The 26,465-nt window shown below is 44.5% G+C and overlaps 1 protein-coding gene across 2 annotated transcripts in view; it reads left to right on the forward strand.

Annotated features, from left to right (window-relative positions):
- Positions 1-26,465, forward strand: part of ATP6V1A (ATPase H+ transporting V1 subunit A) — a 36,236-nt gene that overhangs the window by 1,661 nt on the left and 8,110 nt on the right. Inside the window, exons 1-12 of one of the 2 annotated variants that reach the window (XM_048819553.2) lie at positions 7,855-8,033; positions 12,030-12,125; positions 13,185-13,313; positions 15,302-15,516; positions 16,340-16,477; positions 18,210-18,361; positions 19,185-19,347; positions 20,881-20,989; positions 21,923-22,045; positions 22,138-22,252; positions 23,979-24,042; positions 24,928-25,131. In XM_048819553.2, the coding sequence (XP_048675510.1) occupies positions 12,044-12,125; positions 13,185-13,313; positions 15,302-15,516; positions 16,340-16,477; positions 18,210-18,361; positions 19,185-19,347; positions 20,881-20,989; positions 21,923-22,045; positions 22,138-22,252; positions 23,979-24,042; positions 24,928-25,131 (1,494 nt within the window). In that variant the 5' untranslated portion in view covers positions 7,855-8,033; positions 12,030-12,043. Of the gene's footprint in view, positions 1-7,854; positions 8,034-12,029; positions 12,126-13,184; positions 13,314-15,301; positions 15,517-16,339; positions 16,478-18,209; positions 18,362-19,184; positions 19,348-20,880; positions 20,990-21,922; positions 22,046-22,137; positions 22,253-23,978; positions 24,043-24,927; positions 25,132-26,465 lie in introns of those variants that run through there. The other variant, XM_048819546.2, reaches the window with a different exon arrangement.

A 26,465-nucleotide genomic window follows, 5' to 3' on the forward strand; every position in this document is an offset into this window, starting at 1 on the left:
TAACAAACTGTAGCAAAACAAAATCAACATGGCACACATTAAATGGGTTAAAAACTGATTAACTGATGGGTCTCAACATGTAATTGTAAATGGAGAATCAGGTGGATGTCCCACAGGGATCAGATATAGCATAGGGCTAAGAAAACTTTTTTTTTTATTAGAGATAAAAATGAATAGTGATTAAAATTTACGGATGACAAAAGATTGGGGGAGTGGTAAATAATCAAGAGAACAGGTCACTGGTATCTCTTGGTAAGCTGGGGGAAGACAAACACTATGTTTCAATATGGCCAGATGTAAGGTCGTAAATCTGGGAACAAAGACCGTAGGCCATTCTTACAGGATCGGGGACTATCTTGGGAAGCAGGGATTATGTGCGGGGGAAACGGACTTTAGGAATAATGGTGGATAATCAGCTGAATGTTAGCTACCAGTACGACACTGGTCAAAGGCCTAAGTTGATGCTTGGATGTCTAAATGGGAAAATATAGAGTAGGAAGGTTATATTACTTCTGCTTGGTACTGGTGCAACCACTGCTGGAATAGTATCCAGTTCTAGTGTCCACAATTCAAGAAAGATGTTGATAAATTTTAGAGGGTTCAGAGAAGGGCTACAAGAATGTCCAAAAGATTGGAAACCATGCTGTATAGCGAGAAGACATAAGAAACTCAATCTATTTATCTTACCTTATCAAAGAGAAGATTCAGGGGATGATTTGATCAGTGTATATGTACCTACAAGGGGAACAGATTTTTGATAATAGGGGGCTCTTTAGTTGACAAAAAATAACAAAATGCAATGGGGAGAAGTTGAAGCTAGACAAATTCAGAGTGGAAATAAGGTGTCAGATTTTAACAGTGAGGGTAATTAACCATTGGAACAATTTACCAAGGATTGTTGTGGATTCTCCATCATTGGACATCTTTAAATCAAAAATAAATGTTTTTTCAAACAGATATGCTGTAGTTCAAGTACAGCTACTGGACTTGAAGCAGGAAACAATATAAGGAAAATCCTATGAGCTCTGTTAGACAGGAAGTAAGACTAAGGCCAGAAGTCTATGAAGAAAGTCTGTCTCTTTGGGTGGAAGGTAAAGATCCATCTTTAAAGTAGCAAAGGGATTGCATTGACCATGTTAGGTGTGAGCTTCTGTTGGAGGGGAAGAACAAAAATAGATTTTTTTTTTCCCTTCAACATGACTCCAAAATTTTCTTTCGACTTGAAAATATTGCTGACTTTTTTTTTCCTGAGCGGTCAAGTCCACATGACCCATTGGAGGGAAACAGCATCAAGAAAACCCAGACAGTGGACTGAGCTGGAATATCATGCCTGTGTGTTTCACCCTTACTCACTGTGTGTTTTGAGAAGTGTGTCTACTTCAGAGGGGTAGAACAGAGGAAAACAGAACAGTCCTCCTCCTTTGTGGTACAGCCGTCAACTCCTAATGTTGTATTCCAGGGAAATAGTGGATCCAGAACTTCTTGGTCCTCTTTTCCTAGAGGTGATCCGGCACTATGTGTGCACTGGACTTAAAGGTGATCTACCAAGGAAGGAAAATTGGCCTTATCTGCATTATTTTTGTTTCTTCATAGTGAAAACACAAGGCCTGAAACTTTTTTTTTTCTTTTAGAAAGTAGAAAATAAGGAACTGACCTGCTGAATCAGAGCAGTGGACTTTTAGTCCAATATCATGTCTAACAGTGGCTCATACCAACTGCCTCAGAAGAGCCGCGCTGTAATAGAGGCAAAAGGGTATATCCTGCCCTTGGGCGTCCTAACTCCCGGTTGTTAAAAATGTCCTAAGGTGTAAGGGCTTATATCATTAAACTTTTTTTAAATTGTAACTTTGTATTATTTGTTTAAATGTCTAATACTACTTTGATTTCTTCAGGGCAACTGCACCTGGGTTCCCCATCAGTGGTCCAGCAAGGGCACCCACTCTAGGTTTCTGGCTCCCCAGCTGTTGCCTCTCTTGGGTGGAGTCAATCATCTCTCTTCTCCCTGAGATATTTCCACATCGCATGGTCCCTTGATGATACTGTGAAATCCCCAGCAAAAGACAGGCTGCCTACACAGGCTTCTTTTGACCTCTCTTTAGAGAAAGTACACAGTGTAGTTGCCACAGTATAAATTGCCACGCAGTTCTTTCTAAGCAAGCATGTTTTATTCTTAAGTTTAAAGGAATGCAAAGAAAACATTTTAAAACAATTAAAGAACCCTCACACACATACCAAAAAAGCTTAGCAGTGATCACCCCACCTGCAACGTGGACTATGGCAGGAATAGTCTTTTGGCTCGCACTCGGGTTTATCCTTTGTGTCACTCATGTATCCAGTTTGGCTCTTTGAAGAGACCCTGAATAGGTAATCAGCCAGACAATGGGTCTCTGCTCAAAGTGCAACTTCAAAAAGGTGGATTCCAGGTGGGGCATTTGCATTCTCCTCCGCCTTAGTATTTCTTAGGAAATCCACTTCACATGTACACCAGACCCTCGCTAGAATGTGGGATTTGGGATCCATGCCTAGTACTGCGTTATAGTGGGGACTGTGTTAAAATGAAATTACTGTATACAGTAATTGTCACATCCATAAAGTATAGAAAACCCTAGAAAATAAACTCCGACTTGAAGGAAACAATAAACGACGAAAAGTGTTGCTTTATTAGAGATTTAAAGTAGACATTACAATAAAATAGTCTAGTTTTTCTTAGTCAGTGAGTTGCTTTTGCTTCTTGCTGCTGTGCCGCTTCCACTTAGCAAACTGCAAAAGACTACGTAGCTGCATAATTTTTATAGGCTCAACGTCTTGCATCTCAAAACAGTCTCTAAGCCAGCTACGGTCGCAGTTGATATTGGAACGATGTCCACTTCATCTTCCTCCTCTTCCATGACGAAGGCCAATTCTTCAGCTTCTGGAATGTTGTTTGGTCATACTGCCTGAAGAATTTGGTCATCCGTTAGACTTTCAGCAACGGGATAAAATTCTTCTGCTTCATTGTCGCCTCTTATCCAGGACTCGATAATTTGTGGCAGAACAGTTACCCTGAGCCCGGACAGTTGCTGGCACAGCTCCTATATCCACTCCATGTCTGTTCTTCCAACTTCCTCTTCTGTAAATTCCTCTAAGTCGAATTCCTTGTCAGACTGTGATCTGCTTTCTTCATTTTCTTCCAGGAGCGGGTGGCCAAATGACTCTCTCCGTCCCGCCATCCAACAGCGGTTTATTGTTTCAGCGCATAATAAATTCCAGGACTTGCTGACAATGTAAAAAGTCTTTTTTATAATCAACTTCTTCAGAAAATCAGTGACAGACAACTCGCTTTCTATCATTTGTCGTACCAAGTTTCATTAATAGTGCCGCTTAAAAATGGCGATAACACCTTGATCAAGCGGCTGGATTTTTGAAAGTCGGGTTTTTAGGTAAGTATTCAACCCATATTTTACCATCATGGGTTCTGAGTCTTTAGGCCAGAGGATGCACTGGACAGTTGTCTAGCAAAAGAACGGCCTTTTCTTCTAAGCAGTTTGCCCTCAAAGGCTTTTGCACAGAAGGGACAAATTCGGTGAAGAGCCATTGTTCAGAAATCTCTCATCCAGGAATTTTTGGAGTTCTTGTATGAAAATGGCAGGCAATTCACATTTACGTGATGAAAGCACCAAGGCATGCGAGACTTTCCAATGCATAATGGTTTTAATTTATGCTTGCCTTTTGCATTCACACAAAACAATAAAGTAAGGTGACTTTTTGCCTGTTTATATTCTTCTTTCTTACATTCATCTGTTCTGACAGGCAGGGTTTTATTGGGTAACATTTTATAATTCCTGTTTTGTCTGCATTGTAAACCTGTTCCTCCGAATAACTCTCTGCATGTAAAATTTCCCTCAGCTTTGCAGGGTATGATTGCTTGGCGTCTGCATCAGCAGAGCGTTTTTCTCCCGAAACTGCAATCTTAGAGATTCCGTGTCATTTCTGAAATCACCTTAGCCAACCTGAACTCACCTTAAAATTGCTGAATTTGCCATTAAGTTCCAGGTCGAATTGCATGGCTATAAGCAGACCAGAGATCGGAATGCCTTTCTGCTGTTCTTGCACAAACCATGTGTACACTGCAGAATCAAGATCGGCATCATTTGCTAAATGGGCTCATTTTCTTTGAAGGCCATGCTCTTCATCCAGGTTATGAATGCAAGTTCCGAGCTTGTCAGCATTCTTTAGCCATCCACAAAAGGTGGACTTGTTAATGCCAATATCACGGCTAATCTTTGCCTGGGTTTCACCATTTCTAAGTTGTTCGATAGCGTCCAATTTGTCCTGCACCAAGTAAGCCTGCCTTTTGCCTGCCATTTTTGACTTTTCTAAAGATAAATACTGTACCTGTAAATTTTTATTACATTACATTTGTATGGTGTTCTGGGCCTACAGCAATCGTCTTAGGGCTTGTCTACACTACCACACGAGGTCGATCAAAGATGCGCAACTTCAACTACATGAATAGCTGACGCTCTCCCATTGACCGTGCTTGCGCTCCTCGTTCTGGTGGAGTACTAGAGTCGACAGAGCACTCAGCGGTCGATTTATTGCGTCAACAGGTTTTTTTGAGTATACTGTACAGTACTTAAATTTGGGATCCATGGCTGCGACCACGTTATGTCCGAATTCGCATTATATAGACGCACGTTCTAGCAAGGGTCCAGTGTATTACCTCCTAGAGGATGCATTAATCCCAGTTTCCTCCTAAAGAAGTTCTATAGAATCCCACAATAGTACTCAAACATTTGTATTTTGAATACAAATACAAAATATAGCAGCCCTAGCCTCTGTTTGCCAGAAGGTGGGAATGGGCAACAGGGGATGGATCACTTGATTGCCTGTTCTGTTCATTCCCTCTAAAGCACCTGGCATTGACCACTGACAGACAGGATACTGGGTTAGATCGACCTTTGGTCTGACCCAGTATGGCTGTTTTTATGTTCAATAAACCCCAATGGTATGAAACTTAGTAAGGTTTGCCTAGGATATTGTTGTCTTCTATCACAATGGCCTTGCAAAAACTTTTTTTTTAAAGCTGTAAGTTTGTATGTTTAGAACTCAAGCAAGAATTAGACATTTAAACTCTCAGCCTAGTAATATCCTGTGGCAATGAATTCCACAATTTGAATTTGCCACTTTCAGTTTCTTTGAATGTCCCTTTGCTTTTGTATTATGAGACATAGTTGTTAGAAGTTCCCAATTTACCTTACCTATACCATTTATTGTATCACATCTTTTCTTATCTTCTCTTTAAGGTATGTAGCCCCAATCTTTTAAATATCTTTTCATGAAAGTTTTTGCAGGCTGCTAATTACTCTTGTTGCCCGTTCCTGAAACCCCTGTAATTTTGTTGTGCCCTTTGAGCTGTGGTGACCGGAACTGGTACAGTATTCCAGGTGAGGGTATACTGTTGGTTTATATAGTGGCATCATAATTTCTGTGTTCTCTACTCTGTTATGAAATAAATCCAGTATATTTACTCTTTTGACTGCTGCTGCACACTGAACTCTGTACAATAATGCCCTGGTCTTTTTCTTGAGTTAATACAGTTAGTTAATAACCATGTAAGAAGTCTGAGTAGTTCAGATAATTCCCTTCAATGTGGATTACTTTGCATTTGTAAACACTAATTTCACCTGCTATCATGTTTAAATCTCTCTGAAGTTAATTTTTCTCTGGTTTTGACTAATTGAAATAGTTTTGTCACACGTAGCTTCGCTGTTTGCCCCATTTCGAGATAATTAATATCTGTAACAGTGGTCCTAGTGCAGAATTTTTTTTTTTTTTTTTTGCCGTGACTATTTGTACTTTGCATTGTCTTTGCCACCCTGAAACTCTATGGATGTCTGCAGACCTCCTTAGAGTTATGAAATCTCAAGTAGTAAGGAAGTGAAATCTAACAGAGGAAGCTATTTTTAAAAACAGTTTTTATACAATTATTAAATGCAAATTACTGACAAACGGTTGGGAGGAATGATCTCTCTGATTCAACACCATTGCACCTTTTAATTAAGGGCTGAGACTGCTCCCAGGCAACTCTTCTAAGTCAGCCAAGAAGTTCTCAAATGAAAGAATAACAAGACTTCACATTCTTGATATTTTTGAAGAAAAAACAAGCAGGAAGGGAAAAAACTTTGCCTCCTTCAGATTAAAAATAATTCTGTTTTTACCCTCCAGTGCTGCTTCTAGTGACTGGTTCTCAAAGCCTCTGCAACATGAAATCGGTCTGGCTTTGAAATGAAGTAATTGGCAATTGACTAAAAGTCTCATTGTGCATGTGAAAAACTTACAATGCACTGGGCAGCTGAGCTGAAACTTGCTCACAGTCTAGTGACTGTCTTTCAGTGCAAAATTCTGCATTTTGGGGTGGGGGTGGGGGAGAGTGTTGCATTGAGACTGGGCTTCTGCTTTCAAACATTACACTACCATAAACCATGCTCATGTGACAACTTCCCTTAAAGCCACATCATCTACTGAGAGGCCTTCAATACAGGGCTCGTCAACATTTCTGTGCCCTACATAGGAATAGTACTTATGAAAGCAAGTTTCTGTGAAATTTAAAAACATTCCCCCGCCTCCAGTGTTGAGAGCCCGAACACAATACACGGTCAGTAGGGTTGCCAATTTTGGTTGGGTGTATTCCTGGAGGTCTGATCACATGACATAATCTTTAATTCAAGATTAATCTCCAGGACAATCCTGGGGGTTGGCAACCCTAACTGTCAGTGAATGAGAAGAAAAGGAAAACACTTCTCTGATGAAATGCAAATGATGTGGGAGAAGGGGCCCACTTCTTAATATTGTCAGTTGCAGGACCTAAAAGTGTCTGTCTTCTAGATCCTTAACACTTAGTTACACTACATTACAATTAAGATGTCCTTTTTAAAAAATACATGTCCCATGCGATGCGCACGGTGGAGTGGCAGCATCTATGCTATTGTCCTAATGAGAAGGGATAGTAACTGTATGCCTATTTTGTTTTTGAGGCAACTATTTTAAGGTGGAGGAGACTTCTTCAAAGACCTACTGGCTCTTTGAGGCAGGGCTCACATCTTCCCCTGTCTTTTATATAGTGCAGAGCTCGCTGTTGTCATGTAACTATTTTCCACAGCAAATTCTAGCAGTTGTTACTCCAAGAACATTGGTCTTCATAGCTAATACCCTTCTTCTGCTCGCTAAGCTAGAGAAGGTTTTTAATTTTAACAGCATTAAATCGCCATATGGACTTATTCCTTACCTTACCATGAGTTCATTCCCTATTTTAAGCCATAAGTAGTATTGCAGATTCTTTCCCCTGTTTCTTCACTGTCGCAGCGGTGTTCCATTCACAGGCTGCTGTTGACTGAGCAGTAAGAAACAGTCATTCTTTAAAACTGCGCTCGAATTTGCGTCTCACGTTTGGCTAGTTACTGTGCTGCTTGATGTGCATGCGTAGCTATGTAAAACCACCAAGAAATAACTAGATAGAACTTGGTACTGAAACTGATGTATGAAATCTGAAAGTGAATTAACTGATTGTATAGACTGACTTAAGCAGCTAGTAGAAAGTGTAGTAAAATTCTGCTTCTTTTAAGGATTTTGTTTAAGGATGTTAATTTCCAAAGCTGAATTTACTAGCTTTTCCCCTAGAGACCTTTGCAGGAAGAACTTGCTAGGAACCGTGATGTTCCTTTTACCTCCTGACAGCTAATACAGTGAAGCTGTATTTAGGAACAAGAGCTCAGATGGGCCTGGAGCAGCTTGATTTGCTATTGCAGCATTCTCAGTGCTGTTGGGGAGAGACTGATGAGTCATCAAGTCAGGTGACTGTGTCTTTGCTGTGTGCCTGGAATTTCTTCCCCCTCTGCAGCAGGCTTTTTGCATCCCTCTGTGTAAGGGGGTTGGAGGGCCTTTTGGGAAGGACAGTCATTTGCTACTAAGTGCTGCTACTTTAGTGCTGAAATCTGGGTTGCTTCATCTGGCCTGTGGATTGTTTTGCCTCCCCCTTTCCCTTACAAAGCAAGGTAAGAAATCCTTTGATATTTATGGTATGGTAAATCTAGAGTCATTTGCTTCCTGCTAGAAAAAGGCACTTTATGATCATCTCACCAGGGTCTTAATTCCTAAACCAATTTTCGTCCAAGGATATGGGGCTCAAACTTTGAATGGAATTGAACGTCTCCATCAATGATCACATATCAAATTTAAAAGGCAAAAGATAGTAATCATGACAGAGAATATTGGGTGCTTTCTTACACTGGCAGCAGAAAATCTTTCACTTTTTGGGGGTCTTCTCTGCAGTCAAATGATTTTATTGGGGGGGAATCTAGGTAGAAAACTACTGGATTTGGGGCTTTTCTGTCTGTTACTTATGGATTTCCATTATAAAATGACTAGTTAGATTCGTGGTGTACTTGCATAGCTTTCAACCAGCTAAGTCTGAATCTGGTTGTGTTCTGAGGTCTGCTATTACTGCAGGGTTTTGGACAGAATACATTCATCTTCTCTCTAGAAGGCCACTCTGAAAGGATCTTTAAAATCAGGTTTTTTCAGCTTTTTATTAAAAAACCAAAACTGGTCAGTAATGCTTGTTAGTCTGTTACATTCTATGTAACTGCTCTGCTCACGCTGCGGGTAACCAAGGAAAAGTGAACTGTGTGTAATGTTTAACCTCAGGGGCTGGGGGAGTCCTCTTAAGGGACTAAAAGAATTTAGTAAAATCCTTGTGTGTCCAGCTCTGTTAACATATTAAGGTGGTCTTGGCTGATGAAGGTCAGTAGTGTGGTGGTGGTTAAATGCTAAACACAATCACGATCTGTGCTCGTAGTGCAATGCTGGCTGGCAGATAGCAGCCTCCCATAGCACATGGATATGAGTTCCACCAGTGTGGGGGGGCACAATACAGAATATAGTGGCAGTCTTGCCCCCGAAGGAGTTGACCGTACAGTCTAAGATGAAAACCTGCAGAACCAACCTGAGCACTAGCTACCAGGTATCTCAGTGGGGGAGATGCAGAACAGTGGTTTCTGAATAGTGTTCAGTATTTCAAGGATCATAACCTCTTGAGAAAGGTCAGTGCTTCTGGGGCTCATGGCTTGGTGCAGCAGGATGTGGAGGCTGCTCTGACCATGTGGGAGAAGGATCCGAAGGGAGTGCTGAAGCAGGTTTCGTTGCCAGGGCAGTGGAAACCTTAGCAGTGGGTGTTGGTTTTGGAGAGGTGTAGGCCAGAGCAGTGCTGTGCAGACATTGGGCATGCCTACACTGCAGCTGGGAGGTGTGATTCCCAGCCCAGATAGACTCATGCTATGTCAGCATGTCAAAAATAGCAGTGTGGTCAGTGCAGCATGGGCAGCCATTTGGACTAGTCACCCAAATTCAAGCCCATCCACCCCATGGGTCTGAGCTCAGGTGGCTAGCCTGAGCCACTGCCTGTGCCACAATGTCCCCACTACTATTTTAGCATGCTAGTTGGAGGTGTGCATGTGCGAGTTGTACCTCCCAGCTGCAGTGTAGGCATATCCTTAGAGGTCAGGATGAGGAGCTTGAAATGGTTGGGTCAAGGGCAGTCTAATGGAATGATTCCAAAACATTCCACCTGGAGAGAGTGGTGGGTGAGGAAAATTACTTTGGTAGCCTTCTGGACAAAGTACAGGGAAGCAAGTGGGGAGTGGGAATGCTAGAGAAGTGGAGGAGATTGACCGTCTGGATGAAAGATGGACAAGATCTAGGTAGGGTGTTTTTGCTGCAGGTCTAAATGCATGTGCTTGTCTGTCCTTGGAATGATTGCTTTTGCCGCCTGCTGTGAGCTCTTCAAAAAATCTGACTGAAGAGGAGTTAAACCCTTTCAAATAACCTCACTGGCTTTGGCTCACAGCTGACCTTCCTGATCTGAACAGTTTGTGTTTGAGCTCCAGAAGGAACTGACCTAGAATGGTGTGACCTGATCAAGTCCCTTGTATGCCTCTGTTAAGCTAGGTGGGAGTATGGATGAGGAGGAGCAACTTTTTACCTCTCATGGTTCAGTCCCATCAGAATGTAGATTAGTCTTTGCTTCACCTTTTTAAGGATTGTGTAGGTAGGAACTAACCCTGCCGTGGTGTTAATGGCTCTGGAGCATCCATCTGTGAATGATCTCTTGGTGTACACGTTCTGGGTGGAATTCTAAGTCTTGCTGCTTGTTCAGTGGGGCATGTGGAATAACGCTGCTGGAGCCACTGCTGCACCGATTCCCTTGCCTGCGACTCCTGAGCTTCAGGTGGTCTTTTGGTCATGACACCCTCTTGGAGTTGTCAAATAGCTGACGGAATTCTCAACAAACTTTTTGAAATTGGCTTCTAATGCTAAGCTACACAGTCTAGTTTCACAGTGCTGAGGACTCCACTCTGTTCCTGAGGTCCTGCACGGTCACAGGACACTTTGTGCCCAGAAGGACTAGGTAGCTCTAGGAACTAGAAATGGAACACCCAGTCTTTGATCTCTAGGTTACCAGTTCCCATTCAAGTTGGTAGGGACTGAGTCATGATCATCTCTTTGGTGGCTAGAGAAATGAATAAATGGGTATCCACATCACACAAACCACTACCATGAGTGAGCACTTGGGCTTGAAAAAACCTACTTGCTCAGGGTGAGTAGGAATTCTGGCTGAGTGGGGCTAGGGAAGAGCAGAGGGCCCATGTACAATGGAAGAACTGAGAGACTGAGCCCTATGTGCCCTGGAGAGCAGCAGCCTTCTCCCTACTATCCCTAGAGAGCAGACTGGGAAGAGGAACCCTGCAAGGCGGGTGGGATAGGCGATGTGTATGTGCAGATGGATTAGCAGCACATGCATCTTTCACAAGGGGTAGTCGGTTTTGGGGCAAGTTTTTCAAGCCATGATAAACCCCCTTGTTAACTGTTTCAGCAGAGACACTGGGCATAGGGTGTGCTGTGAGCCTGAACTCAGTTCTCCAGGGTTGGTTTGATGGTGGGGATGAACTGCTGTTGGCTGTATCTGATCTGCCCTGTGGATACACAGAGCAGCCAGTCTCCAGGGCTTTTCCCAACACTTTATTTTGATTTGTTCTAGGAGTGAATTAACATACGAGTAGCAAGTGATGCCCACTTAGATCAGTAACATTGTGGGGAGTTTCCAAGGTAACACACACCAAGCAAAGGGCTGTTATCTGCACCTAAAGCGCAGTGCAGCCCTACGGCCAGTTATTACAGGAAGAACGTGCATCTACAGTCTGTTCGTGACCAGTCAATGAGGAGCTGTTTTGCAAATCCTTGTTTTTAAACTCTAAATCTATTTTTAAGTCTTTCCCAATTAGTAAGTATAAGGCCTCCTGTTAGCCCTGCAGAATCTATACAGCTGTTTAACAAGGGAGCATATAGCAGCTGGATGCTGTGGTGTTGGCATCACTTGACTTGTAGAAGGAGTACATTTGCTGTAGCAGTCACAGAGATAACAAACGCTGAAAAGTGATGCTATAAAAATGCACTGGGGGAATTCCAGGCATAGTGGTACTTTAGGCTGCATACCATACTTACGCAGCTCAGAAATGCTGGTTTGAAAGTTGTGAAATCACTTATCATTCTAGTAAATGTTGCAGATTGAAGTGAGCCTTTCAGCAAGGGGGAGGGGAGTGGGAGATGAACTTTGAGCTTAAAATAATACATTCAAAGCATAGTTTGCTGTACTTAGTGATTTCTGCTGTTAAAATCAGGGTGGAAGCAGTTCCATAATAAGCTCTTTGTGACACTGTCAGTACAGGGCCCCATGTTATTGGTAATAAAGCTTGCTCATACTAGTATGTCTTGCTGAATTAAAAAACCAAGCAAACCACTCTTGACTATAGCTGGCTATGAATTCATAGTGGTGGAGGGGGGAGTTAAGGTGCATGAGTCCACATGAATTTTGAGACTCCTGCAGTGGGCTTTGTTAATTGGAAGCACTGGAAAAGGGGAGCCTGCTACTCACTGGGTTAGGTCTCTTCCTGCTCTGTATAGAACGAACTGTTGATTGTCTTCTTACTGGGCAGGTAAACTGGGCAAGATGAACTTTTCCAAGCTACCCAAAATCCGAGATGAAGACAGGGAGAGCGTGTTTGGCTACGTCCATGGAGTCTCAGGACCTGGTAGGTGCTGCTTGGTTGGGGATGGCCCACGTGGGTTCAACATTGTATTATGAAAACTGTTTCATGGACCTTTATATCCTCTTGGAGGAAGCACAGTGAAGCTTTTCTAAGTGGTTAATTGTTTTCCCCCCCACTCTACCTAGCACAGAGCCCTCAAAGAACTGTCTGCTGCTTTACACACGTGTACTAAATCGGGAGCCACCAGCATGGGAAATGTCAGCAAGGTGTTGCTATGTATTTTATTTATTATACATCGGCCACAGTGGATGCATGTCCTCCTGTATGTCAAACCCTGTGTATTAGAGGGCATTGTATTGAAGGAAGCAGGACAACTTTAGGAATCTCTTAAACATAACAGTTTAATTCATAAGCCAGTGTCTAAACTATTGTAGTTAGTTTCTGGTCATTTAGGATAGTGAAGTAGCTTAGGGCCAAAATATAATCTGCTTTAAAATAGTTCTAATCAGGTGGCAAAGGCTCTATCAACTTTAAAGATCTGTTTAAAAATCATCTGTCACTTTCCTGCAAAATCAAACTTATCAAATATAAATAGTAACAATAAATGGCACAGTCCCTGCCCCAGCACACTCCATAAGTTAAATAGACAATACACCAGATGGTCTGATGTCAGAGTAGTGGGGGTGTCTTGTTTTTTTTTTTTTTTACTTTTTCCCAGAGGCGAATGTGCTCATGATGGGCTTTGGGGAAGGAGTGTCTTTATAGAGGGATTTGGGAGGATAGTCATTTAGAACCTTAAACCTTCTTAATCTTGTGCTGAGTACAGGGCATATCCTGGATATGAATTACAGCTGTCTATAGACTACCATGGTATGATGGTGCCTGGCCATAGGCCCCAGAGAGCAGGAATAATAAGCACAGGACAGTTTTTTGTTTTGGTTTATAAGCTCTACAGTTGTGCTTCCCAGACCCGCTTACTGCTTACATGGACTGACTGGGTACCAGGCCTCTGCTTTCCAGCACTCTACATTCTCTGCTGGGTTAGCAGACTTCTTCAGACAAGATGTGAAATGGTTTCACCCAGGTGTTTTTCTTTTTCAGTGGTCACTGCCTGCAACATGGCAGGTGCAGCTATGTACGAGTTGGTACGAGTTGGCCACTGTGAACTGGTGGGAGAAATTATCCGGCTGGAGGGTGATATGGCCACTATCCAGGTGTATGAAGAAACCTGTATCCTTCTCATTGGTGTCTTTAAGGCCTGTCAAACTAAGTAATCCTAACAGGTAGGATGAGTACAGTAGAGCAAATAAACAAACCTCAGTGGGACCAGATCACAGAAGCCATCTCTGTTCCTTATCCCTTACACTGCTATAATTGCACAACCCTGGTAATGACAGTCTTCAAAGTACACAGCTGCTTCTATAAGACTTGCATAATATACCCGGTACCTATTGTTCCACTTCAAGGCAACTGCACCTGTATTTACCTTCTGGCCTGTGCAGGGCACCCACTCTAGGCTACCAGTTCCTCAGCCATCATTTCTCTTGGACAGAGATCTGTGTCTCACTCCCTCCTGATCAGAGTATTTCCAGGCTGCACAGTTCCCTGCCTACACTGTGATATTCCCAGCAAGCCAGGCTGCCTATACAGGCCAGTGTCTGGGCTTTGCTTCCTTTCCAGAGGCTATGAACAGAGAAATTGCCAGAAGTTACAAGTTACCATACAGCTCTACATAAACCAGCACCTTTATTCTAAAAGTGAAAGCAATACAGAGAAAACATATTAAAAATAATAAAAGAATCTACATGCATGCTAAAAAGCTCACCAGGGTCACCCCAACTCCAGCCTCGGGCTTTAGTAGGAGTCAGTCTTTCAAAACCGCAACTGGACTTTCTCCATCATTACAAGTTCATAACTATCTCAGACTGAGAACCAGAACGCAGACTGGACAGATCAGCCTGTTTCTTTTACAGCTCAGGCCTTCGATCGCCAACCTCCTAGAACAGGTAATCAGCAGAATGTCATCCTCTCCTCAGATACAGGGTCAAAAGGCTGGAATTTTGTATGACTGGAGGTGGGGAATTCGCATAAACCTCTCTAGATATTTCCCCGGAAATCTACTTCACATTTGAAGTCCCAAAAGTTCATTCCTGCCTTTCTCAGCATAGTCCTTTGAACTCCCACACCTCACATTACATCTCCCCCCTAAAGCGGTTACTTATAAGCCCAGTAAGGTTTTTTTGAGGATATAGAAGGAAATTTCTATCACACCTCCTTGAACCTCAGTCCTGATTTAATGTCTAACATCAGTTACACTTGAACTTGGTAACTGGACTGTATTTGTTCATTGACAAATACAAACATCAAATACCAGCGCTACCAAGCAAATTCAGTTTTTGGGGGTGGTTTTTGCTTTGGTTTCAAAAAGTGTGTACTATTAAAATATCCTAATACAGCTTTAAAATTGGGAAGGATTCATCCTTTGGGTGGATTCAGATTTCGCTGCTAAACATGAGCATATTACACATGTATCCTTGGGAAATCCATTCTATTGATCCAAACTTGTTTGCTACAAAAATGTACCATCTAGTAGTGGTAATAGATAATGATATTGAAGAAGGAGGGAGACTATCAGGGAGGGAGTCATTAAACTTGGAGTCTGCCACAATGTTTCCATCTCTGTGCAAAAGTACTATGTAGGCCATGAAGTCTGCTGAAGTTCTATTTTGAGGGCTTAAATGGAGAATAGACCTCTTGCCGACTGACTCCACAGGTTAATTTCACATGGGAAGAGCCCTTATACAGCCCTCATCACCATGGTATGTGAGCACCTTCCTACAGCATATTAAATGGCAACTGTCACCTGTGACTCATTCTCTTATCCTCTCCTCAGGAGGCGTAAGTCACATGAGGCTCTTTAGAGATGAGCTAGCTTTTATCTGTCCTCTTTGGATCTCTAAATATGGTTGTGAGTTTCCAGTAAACTTTTCCATTTTGTGGCTCGAGACTAGTGATCATAAGGGAAAATATTTAGTGTCTCCTCTCTGGAGAGTGAAAACATCAATCTTAATTATTCCAGCCCGAGGTATGAGAATAGAGGCTGAATGCTTATCTCCTTTGCAATACAGTGCATTGCACAACCTGAGCAATTGAATTGGTGAGATAAAGCGTCTTTTGGTAAATGTATGGATGAGCTTTTCCTGAACAGGCCTCTTTAGCTGGTGTGTCTGTAGGAGATCCTGTACTCCGGACTGGTAAACCCCTCTCAGTGGAACTTGGCCCTGGCATTATGGGGGCCATTTTTGATGGTATCCAGAGGCCTCTGACAGACATCAGCACTCAGACCCAAAGTATCTACATCCCCAGAGGTGTCAACGTGTCAGCTCTGAGCAAAGACCTCAAATGGGACTTTTCACCTTCCAAAAACCTGCGGGTAGGCTATGACAAAGCTGCCAAAAATCCCCCAGGCACATTGCTGTGTGGCGGAAGAATGTGCAGTGATGAATTGTCACATTTTCAGATACATTGTGTCTGTGAAACAGAAGTCCAGTGTGCTTGAGGATGGGCATACTGGTGGATTAAGGCAAAGTGGCTATGAAAGAGCAGGTCACTGTACCACTGATGTGATGCTAGGTGGCACTGTTGGGAAATACATTGGTACCTATTAAACTGGATGTCTTTACAGTACAATAAAGAGAATTAATGGGAACATGCTGGGCATAGCAAGTAGGATAGCTATAGCTCTCTAACGCATCTGCTTTCTGGGAGAGGGTGGTATACCTCTGCAAATGGAATACTTCTAGCCAAGTGATTTTTGTCAACCCTGAAGACCGCCTCGCTGCTGAAACATGCAATCTTTGATCTGATTGCCTTCTTCTAGTACCTCACTTTCCATTGCCTACAAATTGATGCATTCCACCTCTGCTGTACTCAACAAGTCAGTCTGGCTGGTGGGTAGAAAGGAGTCCAGGGAATCTCCAGTACTCGTCTGTAATCACACAGCTGCCTGAGCCTTGCAAGCCTCATTGCATAGAATGGTTGCTGTTCTTGTGTAGGCTGATGGCACGTTTCTAGCAGGGCTGTCACAGTGCTAGTAAAAGATGCAAACAGGCTATTATGCTGTTACAGTGCCTTACATGGGAGACAATCAGGGTGCTAGATTTAAGGACCATTTTTATAAAGCCTTGTGCTTCTCTCTCTAAACCTAAACCTTTCATTTGTATGATTAAAGGAGTACTTTCTTTTCCTGATCCTAGGTTGGCAGTCACATCACTGGGGGAGATATTTATGGACTGGTGAATGAAAACTCCCTTATCAAACACAAAATTATGTTGCCCCCACGGAACAGGGGTACGGTAACATATATTGCTCCTCCAGGGAACTACGACACATCAGTAAGTTTTCCAGATGGTGCTGGCTAATGCATTTCACACTTTTGCCAGAAGGTGTGTACACCCCTTCTGTGTCCTGCAGCACCAACCAAAGGGCATTATATGCAGCTGGGTATTGGAGATGCAGGTCACCTGCTGCCAACTTGCCAACAGTGATCACCCTAATGCCTTGTGAAATCAAGCTGCTCTGTATGGTGAAAACTCAGCCTTGCTCACTTGTGTGAGCAAGTGCCATTTAAATACACCATGTTTGCTACTCTACTGTGGGTGGTCCTGCAGTGTCTTGGGTATATGCAGAATCAACAAGGGCATTTTCTTTAGCTACTGTGCATCATGATTATTTGAAGCTGAGGCTTTATGCTTACACTTGATTTCCTACTCCTGAGGGCATTGTGTGCCAAAAAATTAAAAATTCTGTGCACAATATTTTAAAATTCTGCAAAATTTTGTCAAATGTGGAACCTCCAGCATGGCATTGGGGAGCACAGGCCACTGGCTGCACAGAGATGGGAGATCACTGTGCAGGGCCCCCCAATTTCCCCAGACATGAACTCAGCAGTGAGGCTGCACCCAACTCTGACGCAGCGCAAGGACTGGGGCAGCCACAGAAACACCACAGTGCCCTGCCCCTCCATGCCAGGTGTGGGCAGGCAGGCTCAGCAAAGCAGGATCCAAGTGTGGCGGGGCTTAGTGGGCGGGGGGGTCCAGGTGTGGTTTGAGAGGGTTCTGTGTGGGGCAATCTGGATGCAGGTGGCTCAGTGCGGGATCCAGGTGCAGGGGGGATCTGGATGCACAGGGGCTTGGGGGGGGTGGTGGTTCTAGGTGCAATGGTAATGGGACTCTACAGGGGGGTCCAGGTGAAGGTGATTGGGACTCAGCAGGAGGACGGGGGGGGATAAAGCTTGGCAGGGGGGTTCAGATGCTGGGGGAGTGGGGCTCAGTGGGTTGGGGATCCAGGTGCAGGTGGCTCATTAGGGTGGTGCAGGGGGAGTGGGGCTTGTCAGGGGGTTCTGGGTGGGGGGATGAGGCTCAGTGGGAGGGTCTGAGTATGAGGGGGTCTGGATGCATGGAGGTTGGGCAGATGGAGGAGCAGCGCCCTGTACAGTGATTCCTCCCCCTGCAGCTGAGGAGCAATGGGCACAGGAAGCATGTGGGGGAGGGGAATTTGCAGAGCTTCCTACAGCTGGGGGAGAAATCTGGGGATTGGTCTGACATGGCCCCGGATGCCATGCAGGAGAAATAGTCTCGTCCTGCTCAGCCGGGACTGGCAGCTGAGTCTGGTGCAGGGTAATGGCCACCAGCTGGGTCTTCCCCAGTCCCACCCTCTGCCCCACAGTGATTTACCCTCTGCTGGCTGCCCTGGGCACCCGAAACATACTGCTGGGGAGGGTCACATGACGGCTCTTGTGGCTTCCCTTTGCTTCCCCATCAGAAAGTCATTTTTCTGCTGGGAAACAAAGAAATATGTGGGGGAACATAAATTCTCCATGTGCACAGTGGTGCGGAATTCCCCCAGAAGTAATTTCCCTGACATGGTAAATCTAGGAAGTGGGCTTCCCCCAGGCTGGGGTAGTACACTGAGGTGTCTGGAAGGCCTATGGCTCTAAAAAATAACTAGTCATTAATGATGTGGATTGCTGGTGGGATTCTGTATAGACTTGTGAGAATGAGAACTCGCACATTCCCCCCGCATCCAGCTGTCTGCTTACTCTGGGTGTCTGCTGCCTTCTGACAGGATGTTGTCTTGGAGCTGGAATTTGAAGGTGTGAAGGAGAAGTTCACTATGGTCCAGGTCTGGCCCGTACGTCAAGTCCGTCCTGTCACTGAAAAGTTACCAGCCAACCATCCATTGCTAACTGGCCAACGGGTCCTTGATGCCCTCTTCCCGTAAGTATCACCTGGGGTTCTGCGGGGCTTGGTTCCGATCTTTGTACAAGAATTCCTTTAAGGGGGGCTGGAAAATTATACATAAATCTCCTGTGCCCCGAAGCAACATCCCAAAAATGGTGATGCAAGTACTTCAGAGGAATCCCTGGCAAAAGCAAAATCTCACTGTGCACCAAGAGGAGGAGGAAAATGTCAAAGTAAAACAGGCCTAGTAAATACTATAACTGGGGAGTCTCCACATATAAATAGTCAGAGTTGAAGGTCTTATCACTGAGAGAGCAGCTTGTTCAAGGGCCTACATTTTTCAAATTGGAAGCCTAAAGTTAGGCACATGCAACTCCTAGTGACTTCAGAGGCTTGGCACCTGTGAAAACAGACCACTTATTTAGGTTCCTACATATAGATTAAGTGCCTAACTTTAGGCATTTATGCTTGACAACTTTGGCCTAATATCTCATCTCTCAATGATGCTTCTAAGTTGGATGTTCTCAGTGTGCTCATTCTTCAGACATCTCCATTCGTGAAACATATTTTTGTACTGAACCTGTTCCAGCCATTGTCCCAGCACTAGGTAGTTACTCTGGGAACAGTGGTAGGTGCTGTTGGCATAGAGGAGGGACAGCCTGTTCGTTCCCTTTGTTCTGGTTTGTTGAAATATCACATGCACTCATGACATGGGGTAAATCTGACTCCATGTGTTGTCTTAGGCAAGTGAAGTGAGAGCCTCAGAGGGCTGAGAAGAAAACTTACTACAATATGCAAACAGGACATCGCTTTTCTCTGTCTGAGTTCAGTATAAAACCAGTCTGGCTCTTTTCCTCAGGTGTGTCCAAGGTGGTACTACTGCTATCCCCGGGGCCTTTGGCTGTGGAAAGACTGTGATCTCGCAGTCTCTCTCCAAGTACTCCAACAGTGATGTTATCATATACGTAGGCTGTGGAGAACGAGGAAATGAGATGTCTGAAGTACTCAGAGATTTCCCAGAGGTCAGTATGGGATGCAAGGATTCTTTCCAAATGTTCCTGGGAACAGAGCTGTTGCGTGTGTCTTGGTGAGGTGGTGGCTTTGAACCACTGGATACTGTCAGACCTCAGCTGTTGTGGGCCTTGTTTCATGTCCCTCCAGACACCATGTGGCATGGTAATCTATATTTTGCTATAGTAAGAGCTGTCACTGGCCCATCCAGGGAAGGACATCAGTTTTGGGAGCTCTCACAGCATTTGAACTAACACTGGGATAAATCTTTGTTTTAAAACAAACCCAAAATAATAGGCAAAATTACATAAATGTTGAGGTTTTAGTTGCACCCATGAAGAAAATCTTTCCAAAAGCTGTTTGAACTCTGCCCCTTTGTATGGTATATACTAGTGTTGAAGTAACTGAGAATGTAGGTGCTCAGCACCTCTGCAGATCCGATCCTAGGGGGTGTTCTTGCAAGATAATACAGGCAATGTGACAATGTGCTCTTCAGTGCTTCTTTCTTTATAAGGGAAAAGGGAATCCCTGTCTCTGACTGTTGCCTAATGGTAGGTCTCATTTATGGAATGGAAAACTCGTGTGTAAATTTATTTATTTTTTAAAATCTAAACCCTAATGTAGCATTAAGAATGTTTTGCACGTCAGTTTATTAACTTGACTACTGTGGTTCCTTCCTATAGCCTTATGTTTTCAAAGCAATACCTGTGCAGTTCCCTGCTCTTCCCTCTTCCCCCCCAAAAAATAATCCACCTCAGTTGTTGGGAGAGTTGAGTCAGTTCTTTACAGGGATATAATAGTAGGGAGGACAGATGTGCCTCCTGGGAGAGCTAGCTTCTTCTAGAAATTACAGAACACATTGCACAAACATGTAAGTAAATTATTTTCTGGCCACACAGGGAGGCCGAGGAAGAGTGGGTAATTAAATTCATAAAGACAATACACTCTGCATTTCCCTCACAAGTTTACTGAACAGTAACACTGCTAATACTAAGATAAGCCAACAAAATGGCAAACGTAAGAACCAGAGAGCAATAATATAGCGATACTGCTCATCTAGCATATTTACAGGACATGGTCTGAGCACAGGAGTGAGGCCTGGGCCTGTGAGTTCTAATCCCACCTCCTGCTCTAGAAAGTCATTTACCTTTTCTGTCTGTTTCCCTATCTACATATTGTCCACAGAGGTTCCAAAGTACAATTGTTCGTACACCATTTTGAAGGTGAAAGCATTTATATCCGTTCTAAGTGGTATTGATCCAATTACCTGAACAAGCTTTACCTCTAGTAAATCTGTCCTCTTCCTTTCACCGGTGGGCAAACAAAGGCATGTAAATTAAGGGATTTACCCAAGTCCCTTGGGGGTCTCAGTAGTAGAACAGCATCTAGAACTCACGAGCCCTGAGTCCAATCCCCTGCTCTAGTTGTTAGACCACTTGTGAGGGCAAATACTCTTGTACTGGGGCTTTTTCTGGCACAGGAGTATGAGGATAATCTCTGTAGGGTTATACAGATTCGTGTGCTGCTTTTTTTTGCCTTTTTAGCTCACGATGGAAGTTGATGGCAAGGTAGAAAGTATTATGAAGAGAACAGCCCTAGTAGCAAATACCTCCAACATGCCCGTCGCTGCCAGAGAGGCCTCTATTTATACTGGTAAGAGTTATAAGAGAAGTAAAGGCTACCCGGGACAGGTGTCACCTTGCCCTCCGGTATATCCAGATACCGATGTATTCTCTGCTTACTAGCTCTGCTTAGTTTCAGAAACTGATCTTTTTAAACCTTCCTTATCCAATAGGTTTTGTGTAGTAGTTTGATCTTCTCTTAGATATAGGCTGCCAAGGAATTACATTTGCCATTTTAATCCTTGCCACTAGTGTGGATTTTTTTTTTTTTTTGTCTGCTCTGATCCTGTAGTTGTGTGGTATTAACTCTGTAAAGCTTAGCTCATTCTGGAGAGAGTCTATGATTTCTTGACTGTGGAATACAGCTATGCACCTTTTTATCTCCTTTTACTTTGCTAGCTTCCCCCATTAAATTGGTAGGATGAGGGTTATGCCCTTCATCTTAAAATACAAGCTGTTTACTGAATGCTGTTAAATATTTGAGACAAAATCTGACCTCCCTTAAAGTTATTGTAGTCTGCCGTTTGGAAACCAAAGGATGCGTCCCATTAGCTTTAAATCCCCTTCTCTACTGTAAAGGACTGTTTTAAAGCCACACTTCGAGGTTAGCCTCCCTCTCTGTTACACCACCACAGAGGCAGCCTTTCAAAAGAAGCACAAGTTAACTAATGGCATAGCTCTTGAATCTCATGGACGAGAAGAATGGGACACAGTCCACGTGGCTCACCAAGGGGGAAGCAAATCTGTGTTCAGAGAATAGGAGCAGAGAGGGAGAAGAGACCAGAGCAGTGAGGAAACTCTCTTGGGAGTCCAAAAGGAGTAACTTTCAGCCTCCCTTGTCATCAAAATCTAAATGAGTAATTCAGTGATACTTGAACAGGCTTCCTGCCCTTCTAGGGAAGGCATATGAGCCAGAGTACTTGTCTGAACTGTAACCTGCAGTGTGCTCTTCTCTTTGTTCTAGGAATCACCCTGTCTGAGTATTTCCGGGACATGGGCTACAATGTCAGTATGATGGCTGACTCCACTTCCCGATGGGCTGAGGCCCTTAGGGAAATTTCAGGGCGTTTAGCTGAAATGCCAGCTGGTGAGTAGTCTTTTTCTTGGTGTCCAGCCACAGGAAGCCTTCCTGTAGATGTTGAGCCTTCACGTGACTTAGTTTCTGTATGGTGCTTGCAGACAGTGGCTATCCAGCCTACCTCGGTGCCCGTCTGGCCTCATTCTATGAGCGAGCTGGCAGAGTGAAGTGTCTGGGGAACCCTGAGCGAGAAGGGAGCGTCAGCATCGTCGGGGCGTAAGTACTGAACCTTTCAACATTCCCTGGATTGCAGCTCTTCTCGGGGGGTGGGTAGTGGGAGCAGTGGGTTGGTGCTTCCCAGACAGGCAAGCAGAAATGGCCCCTGCCCTGAGGAATTCCCAGCCTGAGTACAGACTGACAGGTAAGCAGAGTTTGGGCCGGGAGGGAATAACATGCCTGTCAACAGAATTCAAGAGGGACTGAAATGTGGAGAGGATAAGAGGATATGTGGTATGTAGGTATGCTCAAGGAGACTGTACCATGCTCAAGGGGCAGCATGGATGGAAGACAGTATGTAGATGATTATGTGAGAAGCTGGAACATGAGTGGTTGAGAGTAGGAACACAGGCAGAGCAGAGAAGCCAGTGGGGGCTGGACAGGAACTCATTGTGATGTGAGAGAAGCTTGCGTAAATAGGGAGGGGCAGAGTTATGGAGAGTTTTGATAGTGGTGACACACTGCTTGAAAATCCCTCCACGGACTCCCCATCCACTATGGCATCAAGCTAAGGGAGGGAAGTGACCTGATCAGAATGACAGCCAGGGAAGCTGATTGTCTGTCTCTTCAGCAGAGAGGTTGAGCAGGATGAGAGTATAGGTGCTGAGACTTGGACAGGAAGAAATGCTGGAGACCTTTGACAGCAGTTACTGTAGAGTGAGGTAATAGTTGTAGATAGTTTACTGGTGGAAGGGAGATGGGCTGACAGCTGTTTCAGTGTGGCATTAGGAAGGTAACTTTCCCTAGACTTGCAGGAATGTCTCTGATTTCTTCTCCTTGTGCTCAATCTCCTAATAATTTAAACATCTGTATACCTGTCTGAGGAGCTGGAAACCTTTAAATTTAAAATCAACTTCATTTGCTTATCTGAAAATGGTAGATGGTTCTACTGGTTTCTAGTGCCCATCCATTTCTCTGGGAGGTCTTACAGAAATTAAAATGTTCATCAGTCATCCATAAGGCTACATTTTAGTCACGGGTATGTTTAGTAAAAGTCATGGACAGGTCACAGGCAGTAAACAAAAATTCATGGTCCATGACCTGTCCATAACCTTTTAACTAAAAATACCAGTGAATAAAACTTGGAGGTTGGCCCAGTGGGGTGGAGGCAAGCGGCGGCGCGCCTGGGACCCCTGCTGTTGCTGGAGGGTGGGGGGGAGGAGTTGGCAAGGCCAGCAGGCTCCCTACCTAGCTCGGCACCTCTTTCCTCTTCACCACGCCCCCCAGCAGCAGAGTTTGGGTTTGGGTGCGGGAGAGGCTTGGGGTGAGGCAGGCTCTAGGCGGTGCTTACCTGGGGAGCTCCTCGGCGACATCCCCCTTGCTCAGCTGCTAGGCGGAGGCGTGGCCAGGCAGCTCTGCACGCTGCCTCCGCCTGCAGGCACCGCCCCTGCAGCTCCCATTGGCCGTGGTTCCCTGCTGTCTGCTTTGAAACCTTGACTCTTGATAGATGAATTCTATTTTGTACCAAGAATTGGGAAGGCCTGATGCTGCTAATGCTGGATTAGGAAAATTTGACTGTTCACCAAGAGTAAAACCAGTCAAGATCCTTCCTCTTTCTGCATCCTCTGACTTTGGTTTCAAAGGAGTGTGGCATTTTGTTGAAAGACGTGGAGGGTGGCAAATCTGGCTGCTACTGGTATTGAGTTGTGGTGCTGGGTTTGGAGCTTCAGCTTAGCCCTGCACGAGTGCTGCTGATCACCACTTTCCTTTCTCTCTTCCTGCTAAGTGTATCTCCCCCTGGCGGTGACTTCTCGGATCCTGTCACATCTGCCACTCTGGGCATTGTTCAGGTACGTGCCACCTTGTTGCAGTCTGTGTTGAAGCTGTATTCTCCTAGTTACTCCACTTGGGTTTGAAATGAATGAACTGCACCAGAAGTGCATGAATGTACAGTGACAGCCATTGTGCCTAATGGCCCTGGTGTGAATGGCTTCATTTGCAGAAAGGGGGTTTTGTAAGGGTGGTTTGAAATGTTCTGGCAGCATCGAGGCCTGCCCCTATGAAAGATGTTCCCTCAGGCCTGGTGCAGCCAGGATTCATGGGGAAATGGGGAGGAAGGGAAGCTGCCCCATCCCTGTGTCGTGTCCTGCCTACTCCCGACACACACAGGATCGTCCTGTTGGCTGATTCCCCAGGAGTATTCATGTCCCTCTTAAAGGGCAAATGCAAGGATGGCAGCCTTGTACTAGGATGCAGCCCCCTCTCTCTCCATCCCTAAATGAAGGAGCATTGAGACTTGGACAGTTTTCTAGGGGGGGTGAACCTACAGCACAGTTGTGTTTTGGGAAGAGAGGTTGATTTTAGGTATTGGTGTTTAGTAGGGCCCCACTTAGTTTTGCAGGTACCAGTGCTGGAATCTGTTCTGTGCAAGGCAGTCCCTCCAGCGTGACACTAGGATAGTATTCAAGACAGAGTTTTGGAGCTGGGATCCACCATCATGAAATGAATGTCTAGCATGCATTGAGTTGATCTAGTGGGGGAGGATCTCTTAGTGTCTAAAGGCCCCCAGTTATGGTCCAGTTAGTGTGGGAAGGAAAGATTTCTCTTTCAAGCCTGTGTCTGGATGGTCTTTGCTGTACTCATTATACAGAAATGTGTGGGAGTTTGGCCGTCTTCAGTTAATAACTTGGCTTCTGCTGGGAAGGAAACTCATGAATCTGTTTTGGATTTGGCAGGTGTTTTGGGGCTTGGATAAGAAGCTGGCTCAGCGCAAGCACTTCCCATCTGTCAACTGGCTGATCAGCTACAGCAAGTACACACGGGCCCTGGATGAGTATTATGACAAGCACTTCACAGAATTTGTCCCCCTGAGGACCAAGGCCAAGGAGATTCTGCAGGAAGAGGAGGACCTGGCAGAGATTGTGCAGCTTGTGGGGAAGGTGAGCAATGATCACTCTGAGTGGGGAAGAGTATCTTGTCTTAGCAAGACTTTCCAAAGAACTGGTCTGCCTCCACTGCACAGCTCCTGGCATAGACTATAGACACTATCCATGGGGAGATGGGTGGATATTGGTTTGCAGGCACTGAGAGCTGGAGGGAAGGTAATAAGAGTTTAAGAACATAAGAATGGCCATACTGGGTCAGACCAATGGTCTATCTAGCACAGTATCCTGTCTTCTGACAGTGGCTGTTGCCAGATGCTTCAGACAGAAGTGTTTCTCAAAAACAATAGACTTGCCTGCCACTAGCTGTACTTAATTCAGTCTTTTCTACTGCTCTGGTGCTGGAACCAAAAAGCAGCCCTCAGAGTAGTCGAGAAATCGCCACGCCAGTAACCTGTGAGTACACTTGCAAAACAACTCTGCAGCCAACTGCAGTGCACTTCTTGTTTAATGAAAATGCTCTGGATGCAGTGATCCTGACCTGATATTTGTTTCCCCTATCTCTGAACTAGACCCGCAAGCTCAGTCTCTAATTTAATAAACGTGTTGAAAAGTTTCACTGTCACTTCTTTGAGTGCCCCTGTCATCTGGTGAAATTCCAGTTCACAGCCATGCAGCAGTACAGTATCCTGAGGTCCCTTCTCCTGCAGCACCCCGACAAGGGCTATTTTCAAAGCACTGCACTGACGCGCTTAATTCTGTGCTCAAAGTATAGGCCTGAAGAGTGGGTTGCATTTAAATTTTGTCCTGTTAGAGTTTAACATACAACAGTGGCATGATGATACAAAGAATTAGAGATGAGTGATGTCTGTTCTCTATGAAGTGGCTGAGTAGTCGTCATGCCTAGTGTTAGAGACCTATTAGCTGTGACCTCTCATTCTACAGGCTTCTTTCAGTTTCTCAGTACACCTCAGCATTCTGGGGTAGAATGCATAAACCTAACCAGAAAAACTGCTCTTGAGGAAAGGTGTCTTGAGGGTCTCAGTGAAAACTGACTTTGTTTCAACTGATATAGATGCTATAAAGACTGTAGCTCGCATGTGCGTAGTACACATGAGCCAAGCTAGCTTACATGTATTTAACTAACTTTCATTAGAAGAAACTGGGGGAAGAAAGTAATGGGCAGGAAGAAGTCCTCCAGCAGCCACAGGAGGGGCCACTTGCACCAGAAGGTGCCTGTCCACCAGAGCTCTAAGCTCTGCTTCTCTGTCCTAGAAAAGAGGAAAATGTTGGGGGGTGCCTTTTTCTACTTTGTGATGTATGAAGGTCTAAAACGGAATGCATCTGATGAAGTGAGCTGTAGCTCACGAAAGCTTATGCTCAAATAAATT

This window comes from Caretta caretta, chromosome 1, assembly GCF_965140235.1.
Source record: "Caretta caretta isolate rCarCar2 chromosome 1, rCarCar1.hap1, whole genome shotgun sequence".
NCBI lineage: Eukaryota > Metazoa > Chordata > Testudines > Cheloniidae > Caretta > Caretta caretta.